Consider the following 24,727-nt stretch of genomic DNA (forward strand, 5'->3'; position numbering starts at 1 on the left):
GTAGTTTTATTTCTCGTTGCTAGTTGGAAGCAAACGTTCGGTGTACGTAGAGTCGTATCAGTGGCAGATAGGGCTTGAGAGAATATTGATCTTACCTTTAGCTCCTTGTGGGTTCGACACTCCATAATTATCACTTCCACCTTTGGAAATTGCTACGATGATTCCCTGCACTTGAGGATTATCAAGCTCTTTTCTGGCGCCGTTGCCGGGGAGCAACAGTGTGGGGTTGATATTCTCGTGTGTGCTTGTTTGCTTCCACCACTAAGTAGATTTTGTTTTTCCTTTTTGTTTCTATTTAGTTGTGGGTGAAACATACAAAAAAAATTAAAGAATTAAAATACAAAAAAATTATTACTTGCCTCTCATGCCTAAAAAGTTTTTCAAAAAGAGAAGTGATTGGAAAGTTATGCATTGAAGAAGTGAGGGTCGACCTTGAGCACTTGTGTTCATGCTCACGGAAACAATGTAGAATTTTTCATGGAAGTTTCTCTGTAAATAATTATCCCCTTGTGTATATCCATTGTATTATAACAATAATGTGCCAAACTTTGGTTTTAGGATGATTAGATTGCTTCTTTAGTATGTGCAGAACAAAAACAGAGACTTTGGCTGTAGTGCATGAATTTACATTTTTTACTGGAAGGTCAAATGGGTCCGAAACTTTTGCAAATTACTTATGCACAAATTGTTCAAATTTTCAAATTTATTTAATAATTTTAAGAGTTACAGAAGTTTACTAAACATCCAGATTACTACAGACTGTCCTGTTTTTGACAGATTCTGTTTTTCGCGTGTTGTTTGCTTATTTTGATGAATCTATGGCTAGTATCGGGGGGTATGAACCATAGAGAAGTTGGAATACAGTAGGTTTAACACCGATATAAATAAAGAATGAGTTCATTACAGTACCTTAAAGTGGTAGTTTGCTTTATTACACTAATGGATCTCACAAAGTTTTTGTTAAAGTTTTGTGTGGATGAAGTATTCGAAGAACGAGGAGTTACCGATGTGAGAAGAATAAAGAGAGGCAAGATTCAAGCTTGGGGATGCCCAAGGCACCCCAAGTAAATATTTCAAAGGGTACTCAAGCATCTAATCTTGGGGATGCCCCGGTTGGCATCCCATCTTTCTTCTTCAACAATTATCGGTATACCTCGGTTTTTGTTTTGTTCACATGATTTGTGTCCTTTGTGTTTTTGTTTTTCCTTTAAGAACCAAGCTAGTATGAGATAGCCCTTCATTGATTTATAAAATACTTCATGTTCTTCACTTATATCTTTTAAAATATGATCTTATAGAATTGCTCTTTGTGCTTCACTTAAATCTTTTGAGTATGGTTTTATAGAATGCTTCGTGTGGTTCACTTACATATATTGAGCTTGGATATTGGTTAGTCCATGTTAATTGTAGAATGCTCCATGAACTTCAATTATATATTTTGGAGTATGAATAATACTATCAATTAAAGTGGGTTTGGAAGAGTGTCAACTTTAGGAATTAGTGATCCCACTATTTTGGAGGGTGTTGAATCTTAGTGTGATATTTATTAAAGTAGATTTGGAAGAGTGTCAACTTTAGCTAGTAATGATTCCACTATTTCGGAAGAGGTTACAATTGATTATGAGAACAAAGTTGCTATCCATGATGCTACTGAAAATTATTATGAGGGAGGAATATATGCTTGTAGGAGTTGCAATAATATCAAGTTTCCTCTCTATGTGCTTAAAGTTTTGAAGTTATACTTGTTTTGCCTTCCTATGCTAGTTGATTCTTGTTCCCATAAGTTGTATGCTCAAAAAATACCTAGGCATAGGAAGTGGGTTAGATTTAAATATGCTAGTCATATTCTTCATGATGCTCTCTTTATGTTTCAATTCCTATCTTTTATGTGAGCATCATTGAAATCGTCATGCCTAGCTAAAAGGCATTAAAGAAAAGCGCTTGTTGGGAGACAACCCAATATTTACCCTTACTGTTTTTGTGTGTCTACATGATTAAGCTACTGTATTAATCATGTTTTATAGCTTTTGTTTCAATAAAGTGCCAAGTAAGACCTTTGGGAAGACTTGGGTGAAAGTTAATGTGATCTTGCTGTAAAAAACAGAAACTTTGCGCTCACGAGAATAGATGTCATTTTTTACAGAAGAGTGCTTTTGAGTTGATTCTTTTTGCATAATATTAATAGACAAATTCCTCACGTCAAACAATTTATTTCATAATTTTTGGAGTAGAAGAAGTATGGTTTATGTTCAGATCATTACAGACTGTTCTGTTTCTGACAGATTCTGTTTTCATTGCATAGTTTGCTTGTTTTCTAGTTTCTATGACTTATATTTCTCAATATAAATTGTAGAAATGATATGGTACAGTAGGCATTGCGTGAGAACAATTATCAAACTTTTCCTTGACAGTACCAAAAGTGAATGGTTTACTCTTTATCATACTAACCTATCTCACGAAGTTTTGTTAAGTTTTGTGTGATTGAAGTTTTCAAGCTTTGGGTGAAATATCGATATGAGGAGAATAAGGAGTGGAAATACCCTAAGCTTGGGGATGCCCAAGGAACCCCAAGGTAATATTCAAGGAATACTCAAGTGCCTAAGCTTGGGGATGCCCCGGAAGGCATCCCCTCTTTCGTCTTCAAAACTATCGGTATACCTTACTCGAAGCTATATTTTTATTCGTCACATGATATGTGTTTTGCTTGGAGCGTATTTTCAATTTTACTTGTTGTTTGAATAAAATCATTGGATCTGAATTATTGAATGAAAAAGAATCCTCCGAGGGCTAGCTAATTATTTGACTACTCAGTGTTCTTCACTCGTATTTTTTTTGGAGTAGTTTGTTAATAACTCACGTGCTTCACGTATATCCTATGAGTAAAATGTTGAATGAATTGAATGTTATAAATCTGAATTTATATATGTTTCATATGCTTACAACATGGGGAGTAGTGACTTCACACATAATAAGTATAGGTAGTAAACTCATTGAAAGTTAGCAAACATAGAATTGGTCACTTGAACAATTCATGAAAGAATATTGAAGGAAGAGAGATTTCACATATGAATATACTATCTTGGACATCTTTTGTAATTGTGAGCACTCATTAAAATATGACATGCTAAAAGGTTGATGTTGGACAAGGAAGACAACGTAATGGGTTATGTTTTCTTATATCCGAAATAAAGTATATTGTCATGGATCATCCAACATGCTGAGCTTGCCTTTCCCCTCATGCTAGCCAAATTCTTTGCACCAAGTAGAGATACTACTTGTGCTTCCAAATACCCTTAAACCCAGTTTTGCCATGAGAGTCCACCATACCTACCTATGGATTGAGTAAGATCCTTCAAGTAAGTTGTCATCGGTGCATGCAATAAAAATTGCTCTCTAAATATGTATGATCTATTAGTGTGGAGAAAATAAGCTTTATACGATCTTGTGATGTGGAAGAAATAAAAGCGACGGACTGCATAATAAAGGTCCATATCACAAGTGGCAATATAAAGTGACGTTCTTTTGCATTAAGATTTTGTGCATCCAACCATAAAAGCGCATGACAACCTCTGCTTCCCTCGGCGAAGGGCCTATCTTTTACTTTTATCTTCTACCTTATGCAAGAGTCATGGTGATCTTCACCTTTCCTTTTTACATTTTATCCTTTGGCAAGCACATTGTGTTGGAAAGATCCTGATATATATATCCAATTGGATGTAAGTTATCATGAATTATTATTGTTGACATTACCCTTGAGGTAAAAGGTTGGGAGGCAAAACTATAAGCCCCTATCTTTCTCTGTGTCCGATTAAAACTTTGAACCCATAAATATCACGTGAGTGTTAGCTATTGTGAAAGATTAAATGATAGTTGAGTATGTGGAGTTTGCTGAATCAAAGCTCTGACATAGACCCTTCCTGAAAATAAGATGAATTGCAATTGTTTGATGACTGAGAATATAGTTTGTTAGTTTCAAGAAAGTTTATGATCTATACTTTAACATGTGAATAGCTTGTTACTTGATCATGAAAAGTTTTATGAGATGAGCTACTATTATGACATATAATGATGCTAGAAAAGGTGATTGAAATTATCATTGATCAAACTTGTGCACCTGCTAGCATTCACACTTCATAAATTATTTCTTTTATCATTTACCTACTCGAGGACGAGCAAGAATTAAGCTTGGGGATGCTGATACGTCTCCAACGTATCTATAATTTATGAAGTATTCATGCTATTATATTATCCATCTTAGATGTTTTATATGCATTTATATGCTATTTTATATGATTTTGGGGACTAACCTATTAACCTAGAGCCCAATGCCAGTTCCTGTTTTTCCTTGTTTCTGAGTTTTGCAGAAAAGGAATATCAAACGGAGTCCAATTGACGTGCCAATTTTTGACGATTTTTTATGGACCGAAAGAAGACCCCCGGAGTAAAAGAGTTGGGCCAGGAGAGTCCCGGGGCGCCCACGAGGGTGGGGACGCGCCCACCCCCCACCCCCCCGGGCGCGTGGGCCTGCCTAGTGGACGCCTCGGGCACCTCCTTGACGTGAGACCGACGCCAAAAATTCCTATAAATACAGAAACCTCGGAAAATTAACCTAGATCGGAAGTTCCGCCGCCGCAAGCCTCTGTAGCCACGAGAAATCAATCTAGGCCCTCTCTGGCACCCTGCCGGAGGGGGCCATCATCACCGGTGGCCATGGAGGAGTGTCCCGGAGAGGCCATCATCGCCATGAAGGCCAAGGACCAGAGGGAGAACCTTTACACATCTAGGGGGAGGCCATGGAGGAGGAAGCATAAGGGGGAGAACCTCTCCTCCTCTCTCTTGGTGGCAGCAGAGTGCCATTGAGAGGGGAATCATCGCCGCGGTGATCGTCTTCATCAACATCACCACCATCATCACCATCCTCATCTCTTTTACGCGGTCCACTCTCCCGCACCCCTCTGTAATCCCTACTTGAACATGGTGCTTTATGCCACATATTATGATCCAATGATGTGTTGCCATCCTATGATGTTTTGAGTAGATATCTTTTGTCTTTGGGTTGATTGATGATCTAGATTGGTATGAGTTGTATGTTTTACTTTGATGTTGTCCTATGGTGCCCTCCGTGTCGCGCAAGCGTGAGGGGTTCCCGCTGTAGGGTGTTGCAATATGTTCATGATTCGCTTATAGTGGGTTGGTGAGTGACTGCAACACAAACCCGAGTAAGGGGGTTGTTGCGTATGGGAATAAAGAGGACTTGATGCTTTAATGCTATGGTTGGGTTTTACCTTAATGATCTTTAGTAGTTGCGGATGCTTGCTAGAGTTCCAATCATAAGTGCATATGATCCAAGTAGAGAAAGTATGTTAGCTTATGCCTCTCCCTCATATGAAACTGCAATAGTGATCACCGGTCTTGTAAACGATTACCTAGGATAATTCCGCACACCGACCCATCATTATTCCACACTCGCAATTTATATTATTTAGTAATATATTCTAACTTTATGATAACAGCACCTACTTTTATATTTTAGCTCTCCGATATCATACAAAGTTATTCTCTTCATACCCACAACGTAGTTTTATTTCTCGTTGCTAGTTGGAAGCAAACGTTCGGTGTACGTAGAGTCGTATCAGTGGCAGATAGGGCTTGAGAGAATATTGATCTTACCTTTAGCTCCTTGTGGGTTCGACACTCCATACTTATCACTTCCACCTTTGGAAATTGCTACGATGATTCCCTGCACTTGGGGATTATCAAGCTCTTTTCTGGCGCCGTTGCCGGGGAGAAATAGCGTGGGGTTGATTCTCGTCTGTGCTTGTTTGCTTCCTCCACTAAGTAGATTTTGTTTTTCCTTTTTGTTTATATTTAGTTGTGGGTGAAACATAAAAAAAAATTAAAGAACGAAAATACAAAAAAATTTATTACTTGCCTCTCATGCCTAAAAAGTTTTTCAAAAAGAGAAGTGATTGGAAAGTTATGCATTGAAGAAGTGAGGGTCGACCTTGAGCACTTGTGTTCATGCTCACGAAAACAATGTAGAATTTTTCATGGAAGTTTCTCTGTAAATAATTATCCCCTTGTGTATATCCATTGTATTATAAAAATAATGTGCAAAGCTTTGGTTTTAGGATGATTAGATTGCTTGTTTAGTATGTGCAGAACAAAAACAGAAACTTTGGCTGTAGTGCATGAATTTACATTTTTTACTGGAAGGTCAAATGGGTCTGAAACGTTTTCACATTACTTCTGCACAAATTTTTCAAATTTTAAAATTTATTTCAAAATTTGAAGAGTTACAGAAGTTTACTAAACTTCCAGATTACTACAGACTGTTCTGTTTTTCACAGATTCTGTTTTTCACGTGTTGTTTGCTTATTTTGATGAAGCTATGGCTAGTATCGGGGGGTATGAACCATAGAGAAGTTGGAATACTGTAGGTTTAACACCGATATAAATAAAGAATGAGTTCATTACAGTACCTTAAAGTGGTAGTTTGCTTTATTACACTAACGGATCTCACAAAGTTTTTGTTAAAGTTTTGTGTGGATGAAGTGTTCGAAGAACGAGGAGTTACCAATGTGAGAAGAATAAAGAGAGGCAAGATTTCAAGCTTGGGGATGCCCAAGGCACCCCAAGTAAATATTTCAAAGGATACTCAAGCATCTAAGCTTGGGGATGCCCCGGTTGGCATCTCATCTTTCTTCTTCAACAATTATTGGTATACCTCGGTTTTTGTTTTGTTCACATGATTTGTGTCCTTTGTGTTTTTGTTTTTCCTTTAAGAACCAAGCTAGTATGAGATAGCCCTTCATTGATTTATAGAATACTTCATGTGCTTCACTTATATCTTTTAAAGTATGATCTTATAGAATCACTCTTTGTGCTTCACTTAAATCTTTTGAGTATGGTTTTATAGAATGCTTCGTGTGCGTCACTTACATATATTGAGCTTGGATATTGGTTAGTCTATGTTAATTGTAGAATGCTCCATGAAATTCACTTATATCTTTTGGAGTATGAATATTACTATCATTTAAAGTGGGTTTGGAAGAGTGTCAACTTTAGGAATTAGTGATCCCACTATTTTGGAGGGTGTTGAATCTTAGTGTGATATTTATTAAAGTGGACTTGGAAGAGTGTCAACTTTAGCTAGTAATGATTCCACTATTTCGGAAGAGGTTCCAATCTCTTAAGTTGGGTGCTTCTTCTGAGAGTAGGAGAAATACTAAAAGTTAAACTGCTAGAAGTATAAAGGCAAAAGGAAAGAAGACTGGAATATCCAGCTCATGTATGAATGTCATACAAGTTTTTGATGTATAGTAGGCTGGTCAAAGATATAGTTCTTGGGAATTATGGTTAAACATGTTAATCACTAATTCTTGGGTATTGTGAGTTAATCACAAAGATACCCGCTGGATTGCATTCAATTGCGAATCACTGTAAGAGCTACTATGGCCTAAAAAGACTAACCAGAAATGAGGTTAAGGTATACACAGGGAACATAGTAAATATTACTATACCTTCCATCGGTGTATTGCCGTCTGTATTTATTTTCATAATCCATTTAGAGTTTTACAAACTCTCGCCCATTGCATAAGGTATCTTGCAAGAAGGTTGTTCATAAGAGAACCTTTTATGTTCGATGTTATGAATAACACAAGGGCCATACTTTCATTATGAATGAGATGTATGTTATGAATATTGATAATAATACAATACCTCTGGGTTTACTTTCATAATTCATTTTAGAGTTTCATACACTCTAGCCCATTGCACAATGTTTGTTGCAAAGAGTTGTTCATAAAAACAACAATTGTTGTTAAGTATTATGAATAACATGAAGGGCCATGCTTCCATCCAAGATGGGACGTATGTTATGAATATTGAGGGTAATATGATACATCCATAACACTGACGCTAAATGTTGCAAGACTAAAAGAATACCACACAAGTGTGGCACTACATTTGGTCACATTGGAGAAACCCGCATGGAAAATTCCATTATGATGGATTTTGAAGTCTTTTTGATTTTGAATCATCTGACACTTGCAACTTTCCTCCGAAAAGTGAAGTGACTAAAATACCGTTCACAGGCCATAAGGAACGAACAACAAACTTATTAGTGATCATACATTTGATGTGTGTAGTCCGATAAGTGTTGTTAGTGGTGGATTTATTTATCTTCAGAAATGACTCAAGTAGATATATGGATATTTACTTGATGAGACGTAAGTCTGGATCTTTTGAAATCATTCGAAAGGTTTTCAAAAATGAAGTAGAAGTTATTGTAACAAGAAAATTATCTTTGTGCAATTTGATTGCACAAAGGAATATTTGAGTTACATGTTTAGCGAATGTCTGATGAGTTGTGAAAGGGGTTTCATAACTTGCACCTCTCGGAACACCACTGCAAGTGAAAAGTCCGTGGAGATGTAATCTAACCATTTATGACATGGTAAGGTCAAAGATGACATAAATAAATTTGCCATTATCCTTTTTAAAGTGATGCTTTAGAGATTGCGGCTTTTACACTGAAAAGAGCTACATCGGGTCTGTTGAAATGAAGCCATGGTATGGTACGCCCAACCATGTTGTATCTTTTCTTAACATTTGGAATATGGGGCTTGTGTAAAAAGTTACAAACCTATTCCAAATCAGACAAGTGCTACTTTGTAGGTTATCCCATGTCATTGGGTATTCCTCCCTCACTATACCGAGGCAAATAGGTTTGCCACAAAGAACGGTATGCTTTTAAAGAGAATGGTTCTTTCTAAAAGGTGAGTGGGAGAATAGTGCAACTCGACGAGATAAACAGTATCTTCATCAGATCAAAGGAAAGAGACCTTGGAAGTAATTCCAGAGTTTCCTACTGCGACTGATATGGAAGTCTCTACAATAAAATGTATGAACTTCGGTCGAACTTGCATCTGAACCACGTAGGCAAGGCTCGTGCAAACCTCTCAGGTGCGCAAACGAGATATTGTTGTTAGACAACATTATACCTACGATACACAAGGAAGCGTTGATGGGCCCTGACTCCGGAATTGGCTAAATGCCAATACAACCCGAGTTAGTTTCCATATAAGTGATTCAAGATTAAAACCTTGATACACCTTTCGGAAGACTTAGAGTCTAACGAATATTTATGGAACTTAAAACTGATACGGATAAAATGTTTTATCCATAAAGCTCGACTTGTTGAAATAATACGATGAGGTTGTTTTCATCGTAGCGATGCTTAAAGTCGGTTCGGGTTGAACTAGCAATTAATACATATTTCAATCATGAGATATGAAACATGGATGATAAAAGGATTTCCATCTGATGGAAATGAAAGCTAGGACTTGTATATGATACAGCCCAAAGTAATTTGTCGATCCAGAGGATGCTAGTAGGTATGCAAACTTCAGAGTTCCAGCAATGGACAGAAGAGAGCAAAATGGAGTTGGAATCTTCGTGTTTTGATGAAATGGTCAAAGGGGTTTTGACTTCATCAATGGGTAACGAAGATGCTTGTAATTCAAGAAAGTAAGTGGGAGCGTAATAATATTTCTAAAAACCTTATGTGCTTGGCACATTGGTAATTGGAAATAAATTTCTTGACACAAATTAAGACTTCATTTGAAAATAGTTTTTCGATGAAGTGCTTAGGCTAAATAGCCTCAATATTAGGCATGATGATCTATGGAGATAGATTTACCTAATGGGGCTAAGCAATGAATACATATTGACAAGATGCTAAAACCTTTTAGCATTTAAAACGCCAAGGAGTGATTCTTGCCAAAGTCACATGGAAAGAGTTTTTGCAAGACTCGGTGTCCCAAAACACTGATGAGTAAAATACATGATGCAGATTCCACACACTTTTGTGTTTGGATTAATCATGTATTCCATGGTATGTAAAACACCCAGATATGTCCGATACTCCCAAGGTGTTGCGAGTATGGATACCAAAGTGATCAAATTACTGATCATGGGACAACAGTGAAAGATGTCACAGAGTACTAGAGTAAGTACTGATGACATGGTTTTCTCGCAAGCAGAGATCATGAAGAGTTCGTTGTAAAATGTTACATCGATAGAGTCTTCATCTTTTCTCCATGCGATTTTCGATTTAAATTAAGGGTTTTGTGTAACACATAATGTGGTGGCACAGTTAGTTGGAATTTGTTCAAACTAGTTACTGTGGCGAATTCTATAACAAGGGCTAAGTATGTTGACGCTTTAGAAGCGTCAAAGAAGATGTTGAATCATATAGTTCATTCATGAACTTAGTATAGTTCCAAGATGGCTTTTGACAATGGGACACTACTGCAGGTAGTTGCTCCATAACTCAGTCTGAGGAATCCAGGTTCGACCTGTGATTCACATACATACAAAGCCAAGTCCACACAAAATATGAATTTTGTGAAAACGTGAAAACGCGAGGACATGCAAAGATACACACGGAACTGAAGTCGTCAGATCCGTTGGACATCAGGCTATACCACAAGCGAAGCATATTTACACCGGTGTGCCACAGGTGTGAAGTGCATTAGCATAAGCTAGATTATTGACTCTAGTGCAAGTGGGAGTCTGTAGGAGATATGCCCTAGAGGCAATAATAAATGATATTATTTATCTCCGAGTTCATAATTATGTTTATGTTCCATGCTATAACTGCAACGATTCTCGAGTCTGCAATATCCACGAGGCTCGGAGGAAGACTCAAATGCACATGTGGAATAATAAACGGTAAGAAGTATTCCTAGTCTGGCCTCTAAGACTAGCTCAAGTGTTGCATGATGATTCTGTTTTCCTAGTCATGGGCATGTCTATGCCAGCAACTTTGAGGGCACAATGTTAAGAGAACATTTGTGTTGAATCGACCCGGATTGATGTTATGCTATGAGATTCATTCGTCACAAGTTTATTGGTACATAACACAGAGATGGTTAACGTTTGCATGATTCCTTAGACCATGAGAGTATCGAGTTTCTTCATGCTTGCTTCATGAACTTTGGGGTTTGTTAAACGTGATCCGTAAATGGGTGGCTATTACGGCGGCTTACGGGTTCATGGAAAAGTGTGTCAAGTAACTTGATAGCTCAAGATTGGGATTTGCTCCTCCGACGATGGAGAGATATCTCTGGGCCCTCTCGGTGTTACGGTATCCATCATCGTCTGGCCAGACACTTTGTGATTTGATCACGGGGATGCCAGAACACGATAACGAGAAAAGAGAACAATACCGGTAACGAGGTAACTAGCATAGTGGACAAGTTGTTGATCCACGGGAATGCCAACATGTCTCACCTCGGGTATTTGTAACATATCGCGAAGCAACAGGAATAGCACACGGCAACTGGAGGTTCACTCGAATATTTATTCGTGTGGGTATAGGGGTCAATATGGGTGTCCACGGCTCCGATGTTGATCATTGATCGGAAGGGGTTCCGGGTCATGTCTATACTTCACCGAACCTATAGGGTCACACGCTTAAGGGTCATCTATCTGCTGAATACTAGACAGGGAGTCTGAGAGAAAATCACCGAAAAAGTTTCGGACACCGAAAAGTTTCGGACAGCGGAATCGTACCGCAGAGAGAGGTCATCGGATAAGTTTCGATGATACCGAAAAGTTGTTTCGGGATACACCATTAAGTCAAATTGGTTTCGGCAAATGCCTGATAATTCTTGGAGGATGCCAGAATCATTCTGGAAGCTTTTTGGAATTTTCTGAGATAAAAACCGGAAATGTTCCGGAGCTGCCGGAGCCACTTCAGATGCGTTTTGCAGATGAAAATCACTAAAACCGGAATTGTTTCGGAACGCGTTGAAAATCATTTTAGTGGGTAGTGGAAATGTTCTTAGCCCACATAAATATTTTCAGTTCGATCAGACGCTGAAAAATGTCGCCGTGAATAGTGAAAATCAGCTTTATGGTTACTTTATGGAAAGCCACCTTTTGGGGCTTTGCTCCAAAAGATCTTGGGGATGACATGGATGGATAGGAGCCATTTTTTGGGCCTCTCATGGGGGTGTGGCCGGCCACATGGGGTATCCCCCCTTGGGGACCCTCTTGTTCCTTGGTTTCACTCCTAGGTCCTTGTGGAAGGACTTCATTCATGTGCATTTTGGGTTTTTTGTGAAACTACCCTACCCCCTTGGGATTTACTATAAATAGAGGTGGAGGGGCAGCCCTCCACACTCATCCCTTGCTCTCATACACATGCCATGCATTATCTGGCTTCTTCTCTCCCTCCCACGAAAAGAGTTTCGTAGAGCCGTAAGGCTGTCTGGGTTCCGGCAGGAACTAGTTCTGGACGGCAAAGCCCTGCCGGATAGATGACACCGTATGTGTGCAACTCTGTAGAGAGATCGTAGTTTCGGTCTTAGTTCGTGAGTGCCTCCCGAAGGGCTGTCCGTGTGACCGTCCGAGTTTCGAAGGTCCTCCCGAAGGGCTGTCCGAGTGACCGTTCGAGTTTCGAAGGTCCTCCCGAAGGGCTGTCCGCGACACCGTCCGGGGGACTGTTTGACCGCCTCCCGGAGGGCTGTCTGAGGAGCAGATGAGGGTATACATCCTCGCGGTTGGGAGGTTGTAAATCCTAGCTGCGGGGATCTGCACCGCCGATCATCATCGACTCTACTTCCCGCTGCGCTACGAGTCGGTAACGAAAAAGATCAAACCATGTATGCAGTCTCCATAGTGGTCCTGGGCTGGTGCGTAGGTCGGAAAATTTTTGTTTTCTGCTGCGTTCCCCTACACCATGATGCTACTGAAAATTATTATGAGGGAGGAATATATGCTTGTAGGAGTTGCAATAATATCAAGTTTCCTCTCTATGTGCATAAAGTTTTGAAGTTATACTTGTTTTGCCTTCCTATGCTAGTTGATTCTTGTTCCCATAAGTTGTATGCTCATAAAATCCCTAGGCATAGGAAGTGGGTTAGATTTAAATATGCTAGTCATATTCTTCATGATGCTCTCTTTATGTTTCAATTCCTATCTTTTATGTGAGCATCATTGAAATCATCATGCCTAGCTAAAAGGCATTAAAGAAAAGCGCTTGTTGGGAGACAATCCAATATTTACCCTTACTGTTTTTGTGTGTCTACATGATTAAGCTACTGTATTAATCATGTTTTATAGCTTTTGTTTCAATAAAGTGCCAAGTAAGACCTTTGGGAAGACTTGGGTGAAAGTTAATGTGATCTTGCTGTAAAAAAACAGAAACTTTGCGCTCACGAGAATAGATGTCATTTTTTTACAAAAGAGTGCTTTTGAGTTGATTCTTTTTGCAGAAGATTAATAGACAAAGTCCTCACGTCCAACAATTTATTTCATAATTTTTGGAGTAGCAGAAGTATGGTTTATGTTCAGATCATTACAGACTGTTCTGTTTCTGACAGATTCTGTTTTCATTGCATAGTTTGCTTGTTTTCTAGTTTCTATAACTTATATTTCTCAATATAAATTGTAGAAATGATATGGTACAGTAGGCATTGTGTGAGAACAATTATGAAACTTGTCCTTGACAGTACCAAAGTGAATGGTTTACTCTTTATCATACTAACCTATCTCACAAAGTTTTGTTAAGTTTTGTGTGATTGAAGTTTTCAAGCTTTTGGTGAAATATCGATATGAGGAGAATAAGGAGTGGAAATACCCTAATCTTGGGGATGCCCAAGGCACCCCAAGGTAATATTCAAGGAAGACTCAAGTGCCTAAGCTTGGGGATGCCCCGGAAGGCATCCCCTCTTTCATTGGGGTTTTCATTATATTGCTTGAGTTTATCCCGCTACATCATGTCATCTTACTTAATGCGTTGCTCTGTTCTTATGAACTTAATACTCTAGATGCAGGCAGGAGTCGGTCGATGTGTGGAGTAATAGTAGTAGATGCAGAATCGTTTCGGTCTACTTGACGCGGACGTGATGCCTATATTCATGATCATTGCCTTAGATATCGTCATAACTTTGCGCTTTTCTATCAATTGCTCGGCAGTAATTTGTTCACCCACTGTAATAATTTCTATCTTGAGAGAAGCCTCTAGTGAAACGTATGGCCCCCGGGTCTATTTTACATCATATTAGTTTCCCGTCAACTTTGCCAATTTCTGTCGTCGTTCCACTATTTTGCAATCTTTTACTTTCCGTTCCATAAACCAAAAATACCAAAAGTATTACTTTACCGTTTATCCATCTCTATCAGATCTCACTTTGCAAATAACCGTGAAGGGATTGACAACCCCTTTGTCGCGTTGGGTGCAAGTTGGTGTTTGTTTGTGCAGGTATTCAGTGGCTTGAGCTGAGGGAAATACTTACTCTACTTTGCTGCATCACCCTTTCCTCTTCAGGGGAAAAACCAACGCAAGCTCAAGAGCTAGCACTGCACAGCTTCCGTGTCATTTTTGGATTGAGTTACAGTGGCGGATGGATGAACTACGATGAACTTGGACGAACACGACGAACACCGACTAACTAGAGTGACCTAATGAAGATTGAAAGTAAGAAAAGATGGATACCTGGCGATGCTAATGAGTAGCGAAGGGGCGCCGTGATCTCTGGTCATAATCAGGTTGATGCAGCGGCCTGGATGGAGCTGCTGAGGAAGGTCGACTAGGGCGGCAGAGCTCTGGTAGCGGTGGTCGATGCGAGGAAGAAGAAGAAGAAGAGAGAGGGGCGGGGGTAAAAATGAAAAAGGAACCCCCATCCCTATTTATAAGGAAACAGTAAAATGGCATACGCGGAAATCGAGGAGGCAACATGATTATCTCAACAGTGCAGGTGCCTCGATTCTCGAACGGCTAGTTAATGCAAAAGATCGTTGTGATCTCATGGTTTTTTTTTTAATTTACTTCGCGTGACATTATGGCGGGTTACAGTGTTTTATTCAAGGTTAAGCTTTGGAAAGATGACTCGCCAACTGAAGAAGTGAAGATTGACATGAACAAGTTCAAATCAATCTGGGGCCTAATGTTGGAGATATAACCCCGAGGTGTGACCCGCCCAGGAGGGGCCGGGTTACACCGTTGGCGGCTCAATATGAAGAAGGCCCAAGTAGGTCCAAGAAGATGAAACATGAAGACTGGTGGCGGCTTAAGAGGCGGGCCTGGTGGTGGCCCAAGACCCGGAGGTGTGAGCCGCCCGATGGTGACTTGCCTGGTAAGGCAAGGCGACTTAGAAACCGAGCTAGTCATGTTGTGTGATCCGGCTCGGACTCTTGTAAGCCCCAGGGCCTCGACCTGTGTATATAAAGGCGAGACCCGACGGCGGGTTGACTCAAGAAACAATTGATCGATAGCTAGGTCAAGCGATTCCGCTCCCTTGTAATCGATACCCAAGCAATACAATTAAAAGCAGGACGTAGGCTTTTACCTCGTTGTGCGGGGCCGAACCTAGGTAAACCCTGTGTCCTTTGTCCCATTCAATCCCTTCAAGCTAACCTACATTGCGATGGCTCCACACCTAAGTCATTTTACAAGGGCATCTGCCGTGACAAAACCACGACAATGGCGACAATGTTATTGTTTCTTGAACAGCTCGTCAACGGATAATTCTTATAGGCGTCTTTTTGCAAGCAAGGCAACTGACCTAATCACCTTGTGTCTATACTAGGCAAATTTGACAGTTTTGACCTATAGACGAAATCAAATCACAGAATGAACTGTCCGTGAAACTATTTCACGCGGCTGACCTTTTTGTGTGACGCCCGACACGAAGGCGCCACACTACACTGTGCAACGCCTCACAGATAGGCGCTACACGGCCAGCGTCGCACCCGTGTGGTCCGAAAATTACCAAGTCAGTGTGCAGCGCCTGAGAGTTAGGCGCCACACTATACAGTGTAGCGCCTAGCTCCTAGGCGTTGCACTAGTGCAGCGCCTGAGAGCTAGGCGCCACGGGTCAGCCGCGTGAAATAGTTTCACGGACAGTTTATTTTGTGATTTGATTTCGTCTATAGGTCAAATTTTTCAAATTTGCCTCTATACTACTCCCTCTGTCCTTGAAAGTGTGTGCTTCCAACTTTGTTGGAGGGTCAAACTATCTCAAAATTTGACCTAGTTTGTGCAAATATATGTCAACGCTTGTGAAACCAAATAGGTATATGAGGAAAATATATTTTATCATGAATCTAATGCTACTAATTTGATGGCATAAATGATGGTCTATTATTGTAAATACGGTTAAACATATAAAAAATTGTAACTTTTCAACAAAGTTGGAAGTACACTTTTTTAAGGGCGGAGGGAGTGAGCATAAGTGTCACCGTCATGCGTTAAAAAACAAAGGCTCAAAGCCATGCCATGAGGTTGAGGGCCAACACCTGCTAACCAACAGAATCATGAGATATTCATAGAGTGGTTACTGTTGGAATCCATTATTTGCCACATGTACACTGAACATAAGCTTGAAGCCATGCCCTGAAGTTCAGGGCCAACACATCCTAATCAAAAGAGTCATGAGGTGTGTAGGTGTTGATTACTCTTGTGGATCGATTTGGGTGGGATTCGAACACGTGCACTGAAGAGGCACCATGCGGCTTGCTTGCCACTATAGAATATTAAGTAACCCGTGTCAATTGAGTTACAAACTACAGTAATATATATTGTGTGCTCGAGAGCTTACATGTGCCCAAACATTAAAACCTAAACATATAGTAAATACAATATAAAAATCTGAATCTTTTTGTCAATAAACATCAATAATGTTCTAACAAGATGTAAACTTTAACCTAGAGAGGACATGTGTGGTGGTCTGTACAAAAAAAATCTTGATGTTCATCCATTAAACAAAATCTGGCACAGTGCACCACAGATGTCTTCTCTAGATGAATTTGTACATTATGTTAGATATTTGTTGATGTTCATCGACAAAAAAGATTACACTTTTTAAAATTTTATTTACTACTCTACCTTTGTTTCTAAATATAACATGTTTTGATAGTTCAAACTCCCTCCGGTCCTTTTTACTCCGCGTATTAGATTTGTGATAAAATTATATTAAAAATATCAGCATCTACATAACCAAATATATATATATTATGAAACTACATTTCATAATGGATCTAAAAATATTGATTTGGCATTGTGAATACTAATACTTTTTCCTATAAGTTTGGTCAAAGTAGAGATACTTTGACTTTAGACAAAACTTATATGCAGGCTAAAAATAACCGGAGAGAGTATTTTCTAAATTTACTACTATTCATGTACATGTATTTAAGCTTGAGAGGAGAGAGTATATAGGGTGTTGTAACACAATCGACTTAAGATCCTAGTGGTCAGCTAGCCACTTGTCCCTTCTTAGGGCGTGATTTTGAATCCCACCCACCCACCCAATGCAACGTGCCAACGTGGGGCATTGCACAACCCTTATTTTTGTATACACGGCAACATCAATGTTTATATTCAGTTTAGAGTAAAAGGCAAAAAAGTCCATGCAAAAATTACTTAATTTGATCAGTTTTGGGTCTTATATGATCAAATGAACGAGTTTATGAACTAAATTTAATCAGTTTTAGAGTTTTTGTAGTATGCAGCCACTTTGAGTTAATGGACTAATAACGCATTTCATTCCGAAATAATCCACTACTTAAGTCCAAATCAGTTCGCTACTGGGTAAAGAACGACAGAGCAGCGGTTAACACAGCAGGTACCGATGCTTGCCAACAGGATAAAGATCACTAGGACTAACAACTAAACATAGAAATTAGTAGGACAAGATTCGTCCACACTGCAAATTACTCGCAAAACAGAAAGCATTGATCCTTTTCCTTTCACTGGCTGGTACTTGGTGCCCGTGAATGCACTGCTCCCCTTCATGCCTTGACTGAATCTTTCTTCCCCTGCTTCTTGGGTGTGAGAAACTCAACTAGCCCGAGGAGCGCGATGTCGGCGTCCTCGTTCCGCAGCAGCATCTCGGACACCTCGGCTGGCGTCACCTCCACCTCGGCAAGCAGCTCCTGTATCTCCGGGAACAGAGGGTGGTCGTCGACGAGGAAGTAGTTCCGAGCCAGCATCCTGAACGCCTCCCAGCCACAGTAGCCCATGTAGATGTGCATGTCCATGCGCCCAGGACGCAGCAGCGCCGGGTCGAGGCGATCCTTGTAGTTGGTGGTGAAGATGATGACGCGCTCCTTGCCGCTCGCCGACCACAGCCCGTCGATGAAGTTGAGCAGCCCCGACAGTGTGATACTCTGCCATTCCATGTTGGCATTCAGAGACAGAATGTTCAGACACTCATCAGAAGAAGATACTAATGTGTGTGTCTGTGTTCACCAATCAAAGATCGATGTTTCTTGTGTTCCTATGCTATGCAACGTACCTTGTTCGAGCAATCGTCAGAGTCATCGTCGCCATGGCCATAGTCGGCCCGCGCCAGCGTCTTGCGCTCCTTGCCACCTTCCCTGGACGTGGCGCTGAAGCAGCAGTCGATGTCCTCGATGACAAGGATGGACCTGTTGGGCATGCTGATGAGCAGCTTCTGCAGCGCAGCGTTGTAGCGCACCTCGGAGAGGTCGAGGTCGTAGAGGTTGAAGCGGAGGTAGTTAGCCACGGCGGCCACCAGGCTGGACTTGCCGGTGCCGGGCGGGCCGTAGAGAAGGTACCCGCGCTTCCATGCCTTGCCGATCCGCCGGTAGTACTCCTTGCGCTTCAAGAACCTGTCGAGGTCGGCGATGACGGCCTGCTTGGTGGGCGGGTCCATGGCGAGCGTGTCGAACGTGGCCGGGTGGTTGTGGCTGATCCCGCGCCACGACAAACCCTCGTTCATGAAGATCTTGAGCGCGCAGTCGCGACGCCGCGTCTGCTCCACCGCGGCCGTGATGGAGGGCACGTACCTGCCCAGCGCCATGTCCGTGTGCTCCGCGTCGAAGGTGAGCTCCAGCGAGTCCGGCCCTTTGCGGCCATCCCCCGAGACGGACGTCCACGTGAACTGGACGCCCTCGAAGACGTCGGTCATGGAGTCGCCGCTGTCCATGGACATGACCTTCCTGGCGCCGGTGCCGCTGAGGCAGAGCCGGCGCATGGACTGCGGGTCGATCCTGGTGGCGAGGTACTCGTTGACGTCGTCGTAGAAGGAGTTGAAGTTGGCGCAGTTGATGGCGTAGCCGTCCAGGCGCTTGACGACGATGGTGCAGCGCTGGGCGGGCGGGGGCTGGAGGTGGCCGCGCACGAGCGAGGCGCCCCAGCTGACGACGGCGCAGAGGTCGGGCGGCAGGAGCTCCCGCGCCATGCCGCGCGCCAGCACGGCGTACGCGGTCACGGACGCCGCCGTGGCCGCCGCCTTCTTGTACGTGTCCACCAGCTTGTAGGTGGAGGGCGAGGAAGCCGCGGACGGGAGCTCCATTGGCGACGAGCAGCCAAGAGAAGACGAGGCAGTGTAGGAAGTGTGTGCGCGTGTAGCTTCCTCTGCTCTGCTGCCGAGAGGTAATTTTATCTCCACAGCTCGCTCACTGCGGTGTCGTTGTTCCATTGACCGTTGAATTTACCGTGCGCGGCAGTAAAAACAAGAGGGGTCGCGGACGGGCAGGTTTTGGACTAAAAATGGGAAGCGATTCGATTCAGATGATAGTTTGCAGGCCTTCCAGGGTTCCAGTTTGGTGATTGGCCTCGTCGGAGAGCGCGAGGAAAGCAGGAGGAGCTCTGGAAAGCATGCATGGGGTTCATGTCATCTTCTATCAGCTCCCCTCTGGAGGCCTATAGCCTTTGCTGCAGTGTACGAGCCGTGAGGCCTGTGGAGCTATACTTTGCCGTGCAGCAGCAGTGGCAGCAGGGGACTTTTTCAACCCATTTGCTAAAGTTTAGCATGATTTGACCTGTGTTTAAAAGTTTTTCGGATCTGACCCATTTCAAGACGCCATCAACTGTGGCATCTTGCTTGCCCGAAGACGCCTTGAACCCGGCGTCTGGCCTGACACACACCCTGGTCAGCTATGGGGTGAGGCAAATTTTGCCCCGACCCTAGATGCCAAAGACCATGGCGTCTACATAGCTACTATGTACGCATATGATTTTTAACCAGAATAGATAACACATGCGTACCAAAGTCCAGCAAGTTGGCATATAGCCATGCAGCTAGACTTATCATCACTGCCTGTATAGATATATATTGTCTTATATATATATGGTTGTTATCAGTCTAACCGATCCAACCCTAGTCGCCGTCCGTCGCTTCCGCTTCGCGTCGCCTTTGTGATGGTCGGCCTCGATGACTGCCGTCGGGGGCCGCGCCGCCCATACCTAGGGTTTGTCAACCGGTCGTGTTAACCGGCTGCCCTAAAGAATTTTTTTAAGCCCTTGCTTCGGGTTTTTCTGTCTTCCGTCGGCGGTATCTTTTTGGTTTTTCAATCTAAGATTGGTTCATGTCACCGGCCGTCGACACCTGCGACCGTCCTGCTTCTTCACCGACCCGGCAGCCTCGTGCGACAGGCGACCCCTTATGTCCGCCGTCCGCACGTCGGCACGCTCGTCGATCTACGTCGGCCGTCATCGCCCTGCTCCGACCGGAACACCTGCATCGCCCCGACCCCGCGGCCTCGCGCCATGCAGCGGCCCATCACAGCCGCTGCGTCGCCCTGTTGGGCTACAGTTTCGCCGCCTTGTGGTTCTTCTCCCGGCTACATCGACCCGCGTCACCGCTGTGTCGCCCCTTCGTGTCGTAGTGCCGCGGCCCGCGGTCTACCGCCGCCCCGAGGCCGTCCGCTCCAGGTCGTCCCCGTGGCTACACCGACCCTCACGCCGTTACTGTGTCGCCACGTCGGGCCGTAGCGAGCGTGACACGCGGTCCACGCCGCCATCCCGAGACTGTTCCAGCGGTTGCACCGACCCGGGTTCCGTCGCTACGCCGCCCCTTCGGGCCGTAGTGCCGCGGCCCGTGAACCCCAGGGCCGCTCCGAGGTCTTCCCGCCGTCCCGAACTGCCCGCCGCCGCTGCGTTGTCCCTTCGGGCCGTAGCGCCGCGGCCCGCGGTCCACTCCGCCGTCACCGCGCGTCGACCTCCCGTGGTATGCGTCGCGCCGTTTCCCTCGGCGCAGAAATGCCACCATCCACGCCAGTCTTCGTCATGATGTTAGCGTTCCTTGCCTACTTCGAGCAACCGCCGCCGCCGCTACCTCCATAGTCGCCGCCGGTCCACCCTTCTTCGTCTTCGTCCAGCACCAGCCCGTCGCCAGCGCCGCCATCATCTACCCCAACCACTTCATCTACTCCGACAACCGCGGGCGACATCGGCCCTCACAGATTGGCACCGCCACCGTCGTCGAGTTCTTCTCTGCTGGCCCTTCCGACTTCTCCGACATGGCTTACAGCTCGTGCAGGTCCCTCGTCTACGCATGCTCGGTGCTGGCAACACCGATGTGTGCCTTCGTCCACAACGTGTCCCCGGGCCTGGCAAGCCTGGTGCAGCGCTAAAAGCAACTGGGTGACAAGATGGATGCTACATTAAAATTGCCGCTCCTTCTCCCCTTCCTCGCGCTCCCGCCGCTTCTCCTCCCCCTCGCATGCGTAGCATTGCTGGCGCTCCTCCTCCCCCTCGCGTGCCCAGCGCTGCCGGTGCTCCTTCTCGCGCACGTCGGGTCACGACGCTGCTCCGTCGTGAGAAGAGCATGCCTCCTGCGATCGCCTCCGCCCTCGTCCGCTCAGATTGCGGCACGGCTGGCATCGGGATGCGGTGGGAGTCGAGGTGCCAGCTGTGGGGGAGGTTGATGTCCGGCCACAGTAGCGGGACCGCACGACGAGTTGGCCTCGGCGTCCTGCTTGGCCTCGCCCTTGCCCTTGCCAAAGAAGCCGATCATGGCGTCTAGGGTTTCTGTCTGCCGGCGAGGGGGCACGCGTGGCTAGATCTGGACGGGAGTGGTGGGGAAGAGAAGTGAATGAGCCCCCCCCCCCGGCATGCTTGCAATTTAAAAAGCGTGGACTCCGGACGCTTTCACTGGCTGCCATGCGGGCCCAAGTTAGGTGGAGGACATTAAATTTAACAACGATGGTGGTTGGACGGCCGACAAGTGGGCCTGATGCGGACATGCATCGCGTCCGTCCCGTGTCCGTGTGGATGCAAATCAGGCGTAAATTTGTGCCAGAAATACGTCCACACGAACAAGACGCGTGAATTGAATTTGGGTCGGCGCTTAGGCCCATTTTAATCCAAACGAACACCGGCAGACAAAATGCGTCAGCGCGTTGCAATTGTCCTAAAGACCCAACGAGATGATGAACTACTACACTTCTTAGCCCATGCCCACGTGCATCGATGCACTGGATATACTTAGCCTGCCCACTAGCATTAGCTGCACTTTCATGCATCGTAGATGAGCTAGCTCTTTTTTTTCGGGAATAGACGAGCTAGCTCTTGTACTGCCTTTCATATGAGACAACCATACAATACAGTAAATATTTATGCAGACGGTGCCGATAAGTGTCGCTGCATGGCTATGTGCCTCTTTGTTGGACTTTGGTACGCACATGTCATCTGCTCTCGTTAACAATCATATGCATGCATAGTGTTGTAAATGAACACAGGCAGCTAGATAGACTCCAAAGTCCTTGGCCTCTAGGGTGAGGTGAAATTTGCCATGTCGAACGGTTAATTGGGCTGACCGAGGTGGGCCAGGGCTAGACGCCGAGGTTCATGGCCCTTTCAGTGCAAGCAAGACGCCATGGTTGTTGGCGTCTCAAAATGGGTTAAATCCAAAAAAAACTTTTAAACATGGGTCAAATCATGCTAAACTTCAGCAAATGGGTTAAAACAGTGAAAAAGTCCGCAGCAGGCTGAAACTGTGAAAATAAAAGCAAAGGCAGGCTTTTCTTGGTGCCATATTGTCGCGTTCTGGAGGCATGGGTGAGCGGTGCACGCTACCCACACCTCTCTCTTTTCTCCCTGTCTCCTTGCCAATGAACTTCAATTAATTACAAAAAGTCAGGAAACCAAAAAAAAAAACACGAAGCAATTCTCAGAAATCCCACTAGGTACTGTACCTGCGAAATGTAAAAAACCTTTGGATTCCTGACTTTAGCCCATGTTTAGGGGATTCTCATCACTAGTAAATAGTAGTATGTTGAAATCATGCACACAAATATCGTTGGGCCAGCTTTTCATTTTGCACTTTAGTCCATGTTTCCGATTCTTACGTGATTTTAGTTATTGGTTTTGCTAAGTCTCAGTCGATTGAGAATTTATTATGTCTCAGTCGATGCTATCTACCTTTGATTTTGCATTGAGATTCGTATAAAATAAATATTTTCAAATATCCCCGGCTCCACATGTCAAACTTCACCGCGGTAGATAATCCTTGATCAAAGGGCATCCTAGCAATAAAAATCCTATTTGACCATGCAGCCCATGTAGGCCCTTAAGATGCAAATTTGGTCTGTTTGGTAGTCTGTGTTGCATCGAATTCTGAAATTAATCTTTGGTGCTTTAGGCACCACTTATAGGTACCCTCCTAGCACAAACACGTAGGAACTCGCTGACTCCTTTAAATTTTTTGTTCTTCCGTTTGCACTGCGTGCGTATCTCTCAGAGAGCTCCTATTTGCATCTGCATGCGGCAAATAGTGGCGGCTGCGCACAGGTTGCAGCTGCAATGGGCTGGCCCAATAGCATTCATTTGCACTGTAGCAGTCAGTTCACTGTAGTTAACCGTTTTTAGAGAAAAGGCCACAGTCCGACTTTATAAATAAAGCCACCAGGCAGAGTTAACACAGACGAAACGGACCAGCACATAGAACAAGCAGAGTATCAACCCAGATAACACAAGAGGATAGTCTAAGTACATGGCTCCCAGGCCAGTACACGGCACGCTGGCCGGAGGTAGAAAAGCTGACGGAGGCGAGGCCAACAACGCCTAAGTGCCTACTTGAACTGGGGAGATGGAGAGGACAGAATTCCGGATCTTGGCCAACATGGCGTCGAGGGCGTCCCTATCCTCCTCCTTAGTCAATAATCTCCACTGCTGCAGGAATATACAAGTCTTAAATGAGCAATCAACAGGCTTAGCGGGGAAAACATGTTCGATAGTAAATTTATTCCTTGTCGTCCAAAGAGACCAGCACATGGCTGCGAAGCCCACCCAAAACAATCTCCTTTGGGCCCCAACCAAAGAATTGGCCAAGATGCGCAAGTCAGAAAAGGAGGTCGGAGCCCAGGAGACATGCATCCATGATCTGATACAGCACCAGAACAGCTTAGCCAACACACAGTTGAAGAAAATATGTGACGAGTCTTCTCTCAACCCACATAAAGCACATCTATCAGATCCCGGGCCATTGCGTTTGCGAATTTGGTTACCCGTCGGTAGACGCCCACGAGAGGCTTGCCAGAGGAAAACCTTGACCTTAGGAGGAATACGAGCCCTCTAGATCCATTTGAATTTGGAAGTGATGGACCCAGCAAGAGTTTGCCATATAAAAATTTAACCGAGAACCGACCAGAAGGGGAATGGGGCCAAACGACCGTGTCTTCCTCCTCCAAGAGCGAAGGGAAGAGAGCAACAAGACGCTGCCAGTCTTCCAACTCTGCAGGAGCGAGAGAGGGACGCAGACGCAGGTCCCAATTATTCGACGCGAGCTCAAAGATAGAGATCTCAGGGTCCGGGCAGTAAGAAAAAAGAACAGGGAAAGCAATAGCCAGCGAGGAAGGTCCGCACCACCAATCAAGCCAGAATCTGGTGGATCTACCGTTGCGGACAACGAATTTGACGAGGCCTTGAAAAAGGGGCCTGAGTTTAACAAGGTTTTTCCAGAAT

At 43.9% G+C, this 24,727-nt stretch overlaps 1 protein-coding gene across 1 annotated transcript; it reads right to left on the reverse strand.

Moving 5' to 3' along the window:
• Nucleotides 1-17,536: 17,536 nt before the first annotated feature.
• LOC123049177 (AAA-ATPase At3g50940) lies at nucleotides 17,537-19,373 on the reverse strand. Its single transcript, XM_044472154.1, has 2 exons — nucleotides 18,312-19,373; nucleotides 17,537-18,183 (listed from the first exon to the last, which is right to left on the reverse strand). The coding sequence occupies exons 1-2, from the start codon at nucleotides 19,332-19,334 to the stop codon at nucleotides 17,806-17,808; spliced, it is 1,401 nt and encodes a 466-aa protein (XP_044328089.1). The 5' UTR covers nucleotides 19,335-19,373; the 3' UTR covers nucleotides 17,537-17,805.
• Between the last annotated feature and the right edge of the window lie 5,354 nt (nucleotides 19,374-24,727).

The sequence above is a fragment of the Triticum aestivum genome, chromosome 2D, assembly GCF_018294505.1.
Source record: "Triticum aestivum cultivar Chinese Spring chromosome 2D, IWGSC CS RefSeq v2.1, whole genome shotgun sequence".
Taxonomy (NCBI): Eukaryota; Viridiplantae; Streptophyta; class Magnoliopsida; order Poales; family Poaceae; genus Triticum; species Triticum aestivum.

Coding starts and splice junctions, on each gene's coding strand:
- LOC123049177 (XM_044472154.1), bottom strand. CDS start 19,334: ATGGAGCTCCCGTCCGCGGCTTCCTCGCCCTCCACCTACAAGCTGGTG. Junction 18,184..18,311: donor CTGACGATTGCTCGAACAAG/GTACGTTGCATA, acceptor ATGGAATGGCAG/AGTATCACACTGTCGGGGCT.